The sequence below is a fragment of the Populus euphratica genome, unplaced genomic scaffold (assembly GCF_000495115.2).
Source record: "Populus euphratica unplaced genomic scaffold, PopEup_1.0 scaffold1178.1, whole genome shotgun sequence".
NCBI classification, from domain to species: domain Eukaryota; kingdom Viridiplantae; phylum Streptophyta; class Magnoliopsida; order Malpighiales; family Salicaceae; genus Populus; species Populus euphratica.
In genome coordinates this window covers 11,609-25,720 of record NW_011501034.1, presented here as the reverse complement: position 1 = coordinate 25,720, position 14,112 = coordinate 11,609, and the positions used below count along the sequence as shown (strand labels likewise).

At 32.6% G+C, this 14,112-nt stretch overlaps 1 protein-coding gene across 1 annotated transcript; it reads left to right on the top strand.

Moving 5' to 3' along the window:
* The first annotated feature begins 3,634 nt into the window (after nt 1–3,634).
* Nucleotides 3,635–8,445, top strand: LOC105117107 (chromo domain-containing protein LHP1-like). The gene is made up of 6 exons (XM_011014651.1): nt 3,635–4,237; nt 4,507–4,532; nt 4,705–4,791; nt 5,161–5,934; nt 7,811–7,871; nt 8,026–8,445. The coding sequence occupies exons 1-6, from the start codon at nt 3,689–3,691 to the stop codon at nt 8,065–8,067; spliced, it is 1,539 nt and encodes a 512-aa protein (XP_011012953.1). The 5' UTR covers nt 3,635–3,688; the 3' UTR covers nt 8,068–8,445.
* The last annotated feature ends 5,667 nt before the right edge of the window (nt 8,446–14,112 follow it).

Below are 14,112 nucleotides of genomic sequence, written 5' to 3'. Positions count from 1 at the left end.
TAGTAGTAGTAGTAGTAGTAGTAGTAGTAGTAGTAGTAGTAGTAGTAGTAGTAGTAGTAGTAGTAGTAGTAGTAGTAGTAGTAGTAGTAGTAGTAGTAGTAGTAGTAGTAGTAGTAGTAGTAGTAGTAGTAGTAGTAGTAGTAGTAGTAGTAGTAGTAGTAGTAGTAGTAGTAGTAGTAGTAATAATAATAATAATAAAGAAAGAGAAGAAGAAGAAGATGATGAGAACTTTGAGATGGAATATTAATGTAACGATTAAACAATGATAATAACAAATGTCAAGGTTAGAGGTTCCACTAATGGTATATCAAACAAGTATAGTATAAACTCTTATTATTGAATTGGAAACCACACACAAAGGAGGTTCCAATCAGATTATATATTGTTAACATGATTACATTAGTCATCTTATTCAATTAATGCTAATACTTGTAAATCTCGTCAAGCATTCATGATTATAACTTATGTTAACAACAAATCAAGTTCCTTTCATAGCTCAGGTGTCGGTTATACCATACATTATGGGCTATGAAAGTGCCAAGCATTTGTTGTACCAAGTGTTATACAACATAAATCAAGATTAGTCATTTAACAAGCAAAGTATTAAAGAGTGAACAAGATAGCAAATATAAAACATGTTAGTATCAAACATTAAAGTCCATATTAAGTTTACATTATACTTATTCTTACACCATTAGTGTAACCTTTTCACCTTGACATAATTAACTTAGCTAGACATAATGAAAGAAAGCAAAATAGATAAACAAAATAAGAACATAAAAGTTAACTAAGTAAAGGAAAGGAAATGAAAGGCATAAACTTAATATTAATGAAAACAAAGCATAAAAAATACAAAGAGAGAAAGGAAGAGCATGATCTTGATCTGGAAATCAAGATGCCTAAATGCATGGCAAATGCCTCCTTTTATAGGCCAAAAATGGGAACTATTGATTTGATGACTAATTGATAAGTGGGTGACCAACTTTTGACTTGGTGACAATCCTTATCTTCTCTTGTCTGCCCAAAACGTCATTGATAACGTCAAAATTGGAGCCAGTTGTAAACATGAAAGTTGTAGGCAATTGTCTCAGCTTTCTTGTGTAAAAATTTCAGCTCATTTGGACTTCTAGAACTCCAGATATGGCCAAAATACCGAATAGTGCTCGGGCTGGAAGACAGATTCGGGCTTCTTTGTTGTTGCTACAATTTGGACTTGATAATGGCCTTTTTAGATCTTGGGCTCCATATGAAAGTTGTAGGCCTATGTCTTACCTTTCCATCCATATAAATTGGACCTAAATCTGAGATCTGTAGCTCCAGATATGACCCAATTACCGAACAGTGTTCCGGTTTGGATTGCACCGACATCTCTTTTCTAAGTTTGGCCATCTCTTTATCCTTGCAATTTAAGTTCTTCAAGTCATCAATCAATCCTTTCATTTATGTGATAGGCCTGCATTAAAAATAGACATTTACCATAAATTATAGGTATCTTATATTATTAGATACATTATTATAAAACATATTTTAGTTAAGGAGTTATTGATACTTCAAGTGCAAAATGATGATATAAAACCATGATAAAAATGCACTTTTAAGTACTAATCACACCCCCCAACCAGCTTATTACTAGTCCCTAGTAATCAAAGCGTTAAAATAGAAAACAAATTTGCAAATTTCACAAAGCAAGGTATTCATCATTTAACTTCCATTAATCTATCCAGATAAACAAACTCTCATTAAATTTATATATCTGCTCAATACCACTTAACAAGATATTAATAAACCTTTCTTTTGTGCTCAATGTATCAACACATAATTATGGGGCTTTTCTTGGAAGAAAACAAAATTTTTGTTCTAATGTTTAAGGTTAACTTCCTTGGGTTGGGATTATTATTTTTGTCTTTTTTTTTTAATGTATATACATATAATTTAAAAATATCATGCATCTTTAACCCATGTAATGAGCTTTCAGCTAATGACTCCCAGACCAGTTGGTATTAGGGCATTAGGTGTTAAGACACCCCTACGAGCTTAGTAACTCGGGTCGCAGATACTGATATGTAGATAGTGCAATGTTTGATTCCTTTAAGCTTTTCTCCTCAACCCATGTAACAAGCGTTGGGCCAATAGCTCCCAAGTCAGTTGACTTTAGGGTATTAGGTGTTAAAACACCCCTTCGGGCTTAATTGCTTAGGTTAGGGAGGCTACGAAACCAAACTTATCTACATTTTTATTATCATCATTTTTTTTTTCTTTTTTTTTTTTTTTTTTTTTTTTTTTTTTTTTTTTTTTTTTTTTTTTTTTTTTTTTTTCTTTTTAATTATATACAATCCCTTTCCCTTAGTTGTTACCTTTAACAAAAGAACATAAATAATGTAATAATCCAATATGCAACCCACAATCATATGTTAAAGTGTGTGTGTGTAAATTAAGGTTTAAGAATACATGTTAAATAAGTATATGAGCAGAATTAAGTGGTAACAATACGAGAGTTTGTAAACCTGAATATTTCAGGAAGTATTATAATAGACCTTGTTAAGAATGGTTACTAAGATGCGTCTCAAGAGTCACTTTAACAAAAGAACTCCTTTACTCTGCCATCCTAGTAACAACAATTATGCACATGCTTTATGAAATGAAAAACAATTTTTTTTTTTATCAACTACTACCCTCTCCCCCCAACCAAAACGAGACATTGTCCTCAATGTTCTAAGGTAGAAAGATAGAGTATAAAAGATATCACCTGAAATAACGAACACTGACAAAACCTGAAACACACTGAAACAAAAATAAGAAATAACAAAACACAATAATAAAACCAAAAGACATAAACATTCACAAATGAAGGCTCAAATCCAATCTAAGCTTTTTACGGCTTTCCTTAGATGACCAATTTATGCGACTCATGGAAGGATCAATCACAGGAATGAAAGATTGTAGTTGGTCAATCAATTGTTCAGCAGTAGCAGCAGAGATTATGATTTGTCGTGCAGAAGATGTTAGAAATTCCTGTTCCACAGCATGATCAAGAAAAGACAACAACTTATCATAATAACCATTAACATTTAACAAACCTATGGGTTTATGGTGAATGTGCAGTTGAGCCCAAGAGGAAATATGAAAGATCTCTTCCAATGTGCCTAGACCACCTGGTAAAGCAATGAAGGCATCAGCATGGTTAAACATTGCATTCATTCGAGCCGACATTGTGGAGACCTGAAGTTCCTCTCCAATTGTTTTTCCAATGATGTCCCCTTGTGCCAAAGCTTCAGGGACGACCCCCAAAACTTGACTACCTCCTAAAAATGCAGCTATTGACACACCTCCCATTAACCCAAGACTGCCTCCCCCATACACTAAATGAATCTTTCTCTCAGCTAGCACCTGACCAAGATGATTTGCTGATTCTAAAAACTCATTTTCTTTCCCAGGACTAGATCCACCGAAAACACAAACATTTCTCATGTGATGACCTAAGGAACTTGTCATTTCTACACACTTTTCTATTTCATAAATATATGGGTTGAGTAAAAATAAAAAAAAGGAAGAGAGAATTTTATAAATGAGAAATTAAAACTTTTTGAATTTGAGTTTTGTCGGAATCCGATCAAATAATTTTTTTTTCTAGCCATTCCGATGCTGAACGGATTTGGGCAGAAATTACCATCCCAAACCCCGGAGTCTCATGTGTCAAGAGTTACCAAGTTTTGTTGACAGGTCTGGTATCCATCTCTGTCTCTCTCACACGCACACATTTGGTGTTGGTACGTGTGGTAGGTCTAGACCCTGCCATTTTTCCACTGCAGTATATATTTATTTAATTGTATACATAAACACAGACAACCAAACCCAAACTCCAAAACAAAAGAAAATCACATTTCTTCCCTCCAAAAAGAATCATACTTTTTTGAATACGATGAAGGGAAAGAGGAAGGCAACTGCAAATCCTGTGTTGACTGATGCTGCAGAGGGCAGTAGTAGCAACTTATTTGAGACCCAAGTGAGGGAAGGGAATGTTGATGAAGAGGAGGAGAGAATTTGGGCTTATAATGGGGAGAATCGAGTGGAAACTGAAGGAGAAGAAGAAGATGATGATGATGAAGAAGAAGAAGAAGAAGAGGAAGAGGACTCCAAAGGAGAACAAGGGAGAGACAATTTATTTGATGAAGAAAGGACAAAACTTGATGAGGGTTTCTTCGAAATCGAGGCTATTCGTCGAAAACGAGTTCGTAAGGTCTGATTCACATTTTTTTATAGGAAATTTTTGTGCCCCCATGTTTTAGAATCTTGTATTTAACTCTTTTGTTGGGACATTTTGCTTCTTGGTGGGGAGGTTTAGAGTACGGGACCAAGGAATACAACAAGGGGTTTATTTGGTGAATAGAAGTGAATTGTGTTTTTTCTTTGATGTTGATGATTTTTTGCTGATTATTTGAGTGTGTTTGTCTTGTTAATTGTGGCTGATGATGGTGGCAAATGACTCCCCAATTGTTGCAAAAACAGGGTCAGTTGCAGTATCTTATTAAATGGTAAGTGTTTCTCTTATATCCTGTCAAGGCTTTACATTTTTCTGCTTCCGAATTGGTATTCAATTAGTTCTTATCTTATATGTCATTATGGTAGGGCTAATGTAAAGAGCTATTAATCCACTTTATTGATTCCAGGTAATTTCTTGACTGATATGCTCTATTTGTTTTAAAGGCGAGGATGGCCTGAAACAGCCAACACCTGGGAACCTTTGGAGAATTTGCAGTCATGTTCTGATGTCATTGATGCATTTGAACAGAGGTAGGTTTCTTTTCTTCTTCTTATTTACACAAGCTTCTTTGGTTGCTGACGACATCAATGCCAAAGAAAATTATGTTTTCAAACTTTCAGTTAGAGTTTTCTCAAGGTAACTGTCATTCAAATAACCCGAGTGATAAATGAGTTGTTTGCTTGGCTAGCTTCCTTTTTTTTTGGTAGCAAATAAGAAGCAGAAAGAATAAATTTACAAACTTGATTTTCAAGTTAATTTATTTTCAGTATTCTTTTTTTTGGCAATCAAAATGAAGTGTAAAGTATATATTAACTTAGTGGAGTTATCTATTTACTAACAATCACTGAATTTTCTTTCTCCTGTCCCTCTTTTCTCTTGTTTTTCTGTCGAGTTTCAAGCTTGCAATCTGGCAAATCTTTCCGAAAACGGAAACGCAAGCATGGGGGTCCTCATACTCAGTCAAAGAAGAAGCAATCACGTTCCTCGACTGCCTACAATGTATTGGATGTTGAAATAAGTATTGCAGATAAACATCTCGCTTCTGCGCCTCTAAGTAGCTCATTGCTTGGTGATCTACCTTCACCCCTTCAATTTATCAGCTCAGATCCTAGAGGAGAGAGTAATGGAGAAGCAAACAATGTCAAAACAGTCAAGCAAATCGATGAGAATGTATCCATGAATGGTTCAAAACATATTTTTGCAAGGAAAGAGGATAATGAATATGATCCAAAGCTTAGCGAGCTTAGAGGAACAATTCCTAACATTGATGTAAACATGAATAATCTTGCAATACATTTCCAAGAAGAAAAGACTTTAGAAGGTAGTGGTCTGGCAAATGGGCTTCCCAAGGTTGATTATGATCCTGTTCAGAACAGTCAACGCACAGGTGCTAAGAAAAGAAAGTCTGGCTCTGTGAAGAGGTTCAAAAAGGACTCTGTCAAGCCAGCTTTTTTACATAATTCATCTGCAAATTTCTCAGTTGGCTCTACTGGTGGAGTTGCACAACTAGGGATTGAAAATCCTAGCTTAACTTGGGGTAATTCAAGTCACATGCCCATGGCAGAAAATACCATTAATGCATTAGCTATCACCAAGATCCTCAAGCCTACAGGCTTTTCAGCTTCTGTGTTTGACAATGTCCAGGATGTGCTTATAACCTTTCGTGCATTAAGGTTTGTTTATCTTTTAACTTCAATTTCTTGCATCTATCTTGTATGATATTTAATGATTTCTATTTCTTGCATGCTTCTGTTTGTGGAACCAACATGTTGACAGCAGCTGGATTTTATTGTGTATTCTAACCAACATTCACGAAGAATACACATCTTCCAAGATGTACCTAGCCAATTATCTATAATAATATTTCTTCATGTTAATTAATACCCTTGTTTTCATGTTGAGTAATTCCCTAGTTTTATTTTGGGTAGTTTGCATGGAATTGATATGAAAGGAGAGGAGTGAAATAGCTTGTTGAGTCACCATTACATGTTTAACAAATAATGTTGGGCAACTTTGGATTTTGTCCCCCAAAGGGTACATGTGAGCTAGGTTTAGAGCATTAGGGATTTTAGAATAGAAATAAGCTCAGGGGTGTTTGGTATTAGGACATTCAGGAATTACCTGGGGAAAGCAATTCAGATGTCAAGCATGCTTGCATTTAGTACGTCAATAAATCTTGAACTCTCAGGAATCGTGAATGTGCTAGGATATTAGATTGCTCATAAATATGGGAATGCGATTCCTTTCTGAAATAAGGGGAATTGGAGATGCCAAAACATTCAATTTTCTTTTTTTTTTTACTTGAATACCTCCATTTTAATATTTAGATTGACTGGCATATCTTCTACTAATAACAACACAAATACTTTAGGTAACTAGTTTATACATATTTGCTAGGTATTGAATTTGGACACCTATTATATATTTTGTTGAGTTTAATCTAATAACAAAATTATTAATATAATATACATGTTATATAAAATTTTACTAGATATATAAATTTATTTGATAGCTATAGGTACCAAAAGCTCTTCTAGTTCGAAACTAAGAAGGAAACAAAAAATCTAACAGAAAAATCCTAATTAATGTTCTAGTTCCTAAATAATATTACTTAGACTAATTTTACATATAACATCAAAATATATAAAATTAAAGATTAAATAACTGTACTTTCTAAACTTGTCTCTCATTGACTGCATTACAAAGTCTGTGTATGGGCTGCAACAAGAGGACTTTTGAGAAAAAAAAGAAATGATGACAAAGGGAGCAAGCAGAATTCTTATGAATTGGTCCAAATGATGCATTCAAGGAAAAAGGAATTAGGAGCTGTGTTTTTATCCAATTCTTAATTTTGACATTTTTCCAATGATGGGCAAGTTTGATGTTCAATTGAGGCACTCTTTATGTCATGTGATTTGTCAAGTTTAGCTCTTCAATTTAAGATTTTTAAGTTTATTAACTGTTGACAACCAATCCATCTCTTGCTGTTTATTAGACATTTTGAGATATTTTTGACTTTTGATTACAGAATTCCTAAATGCATACCACATAAACCCCATTCATTCCCCTGGAATAGCATCTCAAATCCCAAATAAGTCGAGAAATCCCTTGGGTCACTGTTTACAGCATTCAAACAGCCTTCTATATCATACTTTTCTCATTGATAGCCCCCCAACACACCCCATCATTGCACCCTACAATACATCATCAAGAGTTATAACTCACTATGTTGTTGTAACAATGTTGCTGCCAAAGCCCTAATAAATTTTCAAACCTCTGCCTTTACTCTAAATGATTAAATAATAGTCTAAAATTCTAAATACAGCAGCAATCTGTCCTTAGCTGCCTTTAAAATCATCCTCGTACAGCTTTATCAAACAAAGCTTACTTCAGTATGTCTTTATGCTTTCTCTAGTATAAATAGAGTTTAGATTTCTGGAGCACATGAGTTCTCTTATTATGTATTGATTGTGTTTCGTGCAATTTCAGATTTATGTATGTCTTCTGGTTGTGAGGTGTCATCTTTTTAAGTGGTTTCCTACGTTGCAGGTCTGATGGACAAGAAGTAACTGTGGATAACAGGTTTCTGAAGGCTAATAATCCACATCTGGTAAATGATTATTATGTTGCTGATTATGTTTAGAGTTTATTCCCCATCCACACTGCACTGTCTTCAACCTTCAAACTGCTTATGATTTTTTCAAAATATCTTTCATGATTTTTATTGTTGTATTTACTGTCTTTTCTTTTTCCTTCCATTTCAGTTAATCAACTTTTATGAGCAACATCTCAAATACAGTACATGATTGGATGGCAGTTTGTATATGGGGGATCTGCACCATTGTACGCTTTTCTGTGTACAGTGCTGTAATTCTGTAGTTGCAGGAGATAGTGCAGGACAATTAGTGTTGTCGTAGTTCAGTAATGCAAAACTGATTGATATAGCTTTAGTGCATCGGTATTTCAAACTTTTCCCCACATATGATTAGGTTTTTGGTATTTCATCTAACTAAGGTTATCTAAATATTTTACATGACAAAGACTAGAACAAGAGAAGTTCACTTAGTTTGTAATCGTGCTGTCATCTCTTTTTCTCTATCTTGTCTATTCCTTCCACAACAAACTTTCTCTGTTGCTTTTGGATATGATTCTGCTGAATGATGTTTCTGAACATCAAATTACTCCCTTTCTTATCATGACCAGTTACTTGATCTCATTGGAAGCATTGAAGATAACCAATTGTCATTTTCAAAAGCTATTTTATTTATTGTCACTGAAGTAAACAAATGGTCCGTAATTTTTTTCCATGTGGGATGACGCTATGATGTCCTTGAAGAAGTTTAATTAATTTGTTTTGGGATTAGTTGGTTTGGTCGACCTTGGATATAATCACTATTAAAACAAAAGGTAAAATAAAATAAAAAAAATTCAGAGGTATATTTACGCAAGGAAGTTGCCATAGGTCAACTAATGAAGGAGGTTGCTATAGGTCAACTAATTATGCTGGACCCAAGAAAAGAATCAGATTGTCATCTCTAACCACAACAAATACCTCTTAAGACGGTAGTCCTTGTGTATCCACTGAAACAGGAGAATCCAAAAGATTAGAGAGGAATGGGGATTCGAGGACCGTGCCAATAGTACCTTCTCCAATGATGGGAGTTCCGGGACTGATCATCCTTGGCCCTTCGATATTGTCACTTGCAGACCATGAACTGCCACTATTTCAGGCAGGTGACGAAAATGTTGCGTTCAACTACTGGGAGCTTCCTCTTTTGCTGTTACTGCTTATACACACAGGGCAGTAGTTGCTCTAGCTATGATGCTGATGGATACGGTTTGGGATCCTTACCTTTTCTTGTGCTCTTTTTTGTTCTGTATAATGTTAGCGAACATGATTACAAAGTCTTTTGCTCTTTGTTCTCAAAAGAATTAGAGTTCTGTTTGGCTCATGAAGATGACTGTTTACACTAGGATTGTGCATGCGCCTGTGTACTCTCCTTATCTTTTCTGTAAGTTTTTAAGAGACCAAAGAACTGTAAAATAGGAAAGGAAAAAGAAGAAACTCATGAAGCTACTGCGTTCTGCTAGTTGGTGATTTAGTTTGTGGCCCTGCATAATGTTTTGGTGTCAAGATTAATCCTACCTGGATGTGCTATGTTTATTATATTTCGTCTAACCAAGAGCAGAAGCTAGCAACAAGAAACTAGCTAGAACGATATCCCGCCTTGTACTAGCCTTTTGCAACTTGTACACTTACATACGGGACCAAAGTTTCACGACTTTTTCTCGTTCAGGGATATAAAATTCTTTTCCCATTTAGTTCATCTTTAATGTAATTTGAGGGTTTTTATTTGATTATTTAATTAAAGAATACAAAAATTTAAATTAAAAAATTATTTTATAATCCAAAACAAAAAAAAACAATAAAAAAAAAATATAAATGTGGTGCTTTCAAAGACTTACAAAGATTAGCAGTTACTTATATTTTGATCATTTAATTGCCTTTAATGATCTGAGAAAATTAGTTTAGATATATCTATAATTATCCATTTTAATTAATATATTTGTTATGTTTGAAATATCATTCATACCATAAAATGAAATCTACTTAATATAATAAATATCTCACTAATATATTAAATAGATGTTAAAAACATAATTTGTTTTTAATGATATTCAAACGGTGAAGATAATTCCAGACACACTATAACAAAATAGTGTTATTGAATGTAAGAATAGAACAATCAATAAACTATTTAGAAGCATGAGGTTACATGTTATGTTACCTTCAATATTTGGGTTAGAAGCAGTTAACAACTTGATCATGCAAGGGCTTTTTAATACTTTGAATTTCAAAATTCTATAAGAGTTATGGACAAGAAAATAGGTAAATCTTTCATATTTAAAAATATTTGGTTATGTTACCGCATATATATACTTGGAATATAGACTTTGTAGTTAGAAGTAAGCTTGATTTGAAGTATATGAAAGTTACCTTTATTGTATATAACACTAATGAGTTTGGATATTGATTTTGAGATGAGAAAAAAAAATTCATCAGAAGTAAAAATGTTATATTCAATAAAAAAATGATGTATAAGAAAATGATATATAAGGATAAGGAGACAACAAATTCTGGTGGGTCTATACCAAAAATAAAGATTATTAAGGTGGTTAATATGGATGATGTTGTAGAAAGCATTATACAAACCAATGGTCATTACAAATAAAATATTGATCCAAGTGGAGCTAAGTGCACAAGCAAAAATTGTTAGAAGGTCTTGGAGGAATATCATACCTCTAAAATATTTCTCCACATTACTAAATTATATTTTGTTGACATATAATAATGAGTCTGAAAGTCTTGATGAAGCTATGCAAGCAGAAAAATCAAGTGAGTAAGAGTTAGCTATAAAAGATGAGATGAATTTTTTATCAAGGAATCAAACATAAAAGCTAACTGAGCAACTTATAGGAAAGACATCCTTATGTAATATTATTTAGGGAATGGTGAATCAATCATTAATGATCACTTGTAATATTATTTTAGGCAAATGTTTAATTATGTAGAAAGATTTGAGTAATATGTAATCAAAGTAAAGAGTTCTGTTATTTAACCTATTGAATGAAGATTTTAATTATTTATTAGTGTAATGTGATGTGTGTATTAACTTTTGAAGTCTTTATATATATATATATATATATATATATTGCAGGAGTATATTCTTGAATGTACATGGATGTCCTGGATGATTGACTATGATTTGAAGACTAGAATAACATCTAAGGGTTCTAGACCTACCATAGCAATCTTATACAAATCAAACAACATTTGGAGTAGAAATCATAAATTTTATATTTGGATTTATGAAAAATTTTAGGGAAGTGCAAATTAATTATGAATTGACTCAATTAAGTAAATTAATAGAAATTAAGGAAGAAAACATTGTAATCGTAAAGGCATTCATGGCTAGCCATGGGATACAAATTGATGTATGATAAAAATATATTTATTCAAGTGAATTGTGATCTATCAACTCATAATCTTGCGTGTAAAATGATTTTAGATAAGTTTAGTTACTTTGTCTATCTTGATTGAATTAATTACATCGTTGTGAAATGAAACCTTGAGAATAGTTACAGAACTTAGAGATGAGAGTCGTTGTAATTGGTTGATTTTGTGTACAGGGAAGAATTAATAAAGAATATACATTTTTATCTCATTATGTTATTATTAGTGTGAATCATAATAAATATTTGTGATAAATTAAAAGTGTATATGACTATGCTAATATCATGAAAGCTAAAATAAGTAGGTATTCCTACGATGAAAATGTTCTTTTTTAAAATAGTTTTGATTATTTTAAATAGATGTAATTCAAGTGATAAGTTTTAGAAAGTTATATTTGATGATATTCCAAAGTGAATGACATAGTAAGGATTATTTTGAAAGGTGAGAAATTGAATAAAAATGTTTCGCTTATTATAAAACTACATAAAGGAAAACTAGATAGCTTCATCTCATAAAGGAAAACTAGATAGCTTCATCTCTTAAAGTCTGGAGGAGATTAAGGAAAGAAAAGGATAGAATTTGGGATAAGCTTCTTATAAAAGTTATAGCTTGAGGTGTTAGCTTTCTAACAGGACTGACCTTATTTAATTTGGAGTACTAAAACTTTAGATATAGGTTAAAATCTAAGAGCAGGTCAAGCTAAAAATTATATTGAATAGTTTTGACAAATCACGATAATAAGAGGTTTGGGCGCATTAATGAAAAACTTGACCTTTATTTCTTAATTAAAAATTTAGCTTGAAATCTTAGGTTTCACAAGAAACAAGCCACACCTAAAAATGAATTTAATAACTTTAGATATAATCAAAACAAGAAACTATGTTTTAAAATGGTCAAAATGGATTGATCGAGCTTGGTTAACATTTATTTTGCTTAAGAGTTGTTATAATGTAAGAACTAAATTTTTGTGGTGATAAAAGTGAATCAAGATATAATGGTGTATACTTGTTATTACGGGAGAGGTTTTGAGAGCTATATAGTAGTAGTAAGGAGAGATGATGAAAGCTTTGATAATGGGTAAGTGTCTAATACATTAATTCTTTTGTTTATTAAGTTTTATTTTTTTAACTACCAATGTAGGATCTTAATTGATGAAATTTTTATTGAAGAGAAAGGAATTAGCTTTCCAATAATTAAAGTAATGCTACTATAAGCAAAATGATTAGTACTTAAAAGTGCATTTTTATCATGGTTTTATATCATCATTTTGCACTTGAAATATCAATAACTCCTTAACTAAAATATGTTTTATAATAATGTATCTAATAATATAAGATACCTATAATTTGTGGTAAATGTCTATTTTTAATGCAGGTCTATCACATAAATGAAAGGATTGATTGATGACTTGAAGAACTTAAATTGCATGGATAAAGAGATGGTCAAACTTAGAGAAGAGATGTCGATGCAATCCAAACCGGAACACTGTTTGGTAATTGGGTTATATCTGGAGCTACAGATCTCAGATTTAGGTCTAATTTATATGGATGGAAAGGTAAGACACAGGCCTACAACTTTTATATGGAGCCCAAGATCTAAAAAGGCCATTATCAAGTCCAAATTATAGCAACAACAAAGAAGCCCGAATCTGTGTTCCAGTCCGAGTACTGTTCGGTATTTTGGCCATATCTGGAGTTCTAGAAGTCCAAATGAGCTGAATGTTTTACACAAGAAAGCTGAGACAATTGCCTACAACTTTCATGTTTGCAACTGGCTCCAGTTTTGACGTTATCAATGACGTTTTGGGCAGACAAGAGAAGATAAGGATTGTCACCAAGTCAAAAGTTGGTCACCCACTTATCAATTAGTCATCAAATCAATAGTTCCCAATTTTGGCCTATAAAAGGAGGCATTTGCCATGCATTTAGGCATCTTGGTTTCCAGATCAAGATCATGCTCTTCCTTTCTCTCTTTGTATTTTTTGTAATGTTTATGCTTTACTTTCATTAATATCAAGTTTATGCCTTTCATTTCCTTTCCTTTACTTAGTTAACTTTTATGTTCTTATTTTGTTTATCTATTTTGCTTTCTTTCATTATGTCTAGCTAAGTTAATTATGTCAAGGTGAAAAGGTTACACTAATGGTGTAAGAATAAGTATAATGTAAACTTAATATGGACTTTAATGTTTGATACTAACATGTTTTATATTTGCTATCTTGTTCACTCTTTAATACTTTGCTTGTTAAATGACTAATCTTGATTTATGTTGTATAACACTTGGTACAACAAATGCTTGGCACTTTCATAGCCCATAATGTATGGTATAACCGACACCTGAGCTATGAAAGGAACTTGATTTGTTGTTAACATAAGTTATAATCATGAATGCTTGACGAGATTTACAAGTATTAGCATTAATTGAATAAGATGACTAATGTAATCATGTTAACAATATATAATCTGATTGGAACCTCCTTTGTGTGTGGTTTCCAATTCAATAATAAGAGTTTATACTATACTTGTTTGATATACCATTAGTGGAACCTCTAACCTTGACATTTGTTATTATCATTGTTTAATCGTTACATTAATATTCCATCTCAAAGTTCTCATCATCTTCTTCTTCTTCTCTTTCTTTATTATTATTATTATTACTACTACTACTACTACTACTACTACTACTACTACTACTACTACTACTACTACTACTACTACTACTACTACTACTACTACTACTACTACTACTACTACTACTACTACTACTACTACTACTACTACTACTACTACTACTACTACTACTACTACTACTACTACTACTACTACTACTACTACTA

Coding starts and splice junctions, on each gene's coding strand:
- LOC105117107 (XM_011014651.1), top strand. CDS start 3,689: ATGTGTCAAGAGTTACCAAGTTTTGTTGACAGGTCTGGTATCCATCTC. Junction 4,533..4,704: donor TTGCAGTATCTTATTAAATG/GTAAGTGTTTCT, acceptor TTTGTTTTAAAG/GCGAGGATGGCCTGAAACAG. Junction 5,935..7,810: donor ATAACCTTTCGTGCATTAAG/GTTTGTTTATCT, acceptor CCTACGTTGCAG/GTCTGATGGACAAGAAGTAA.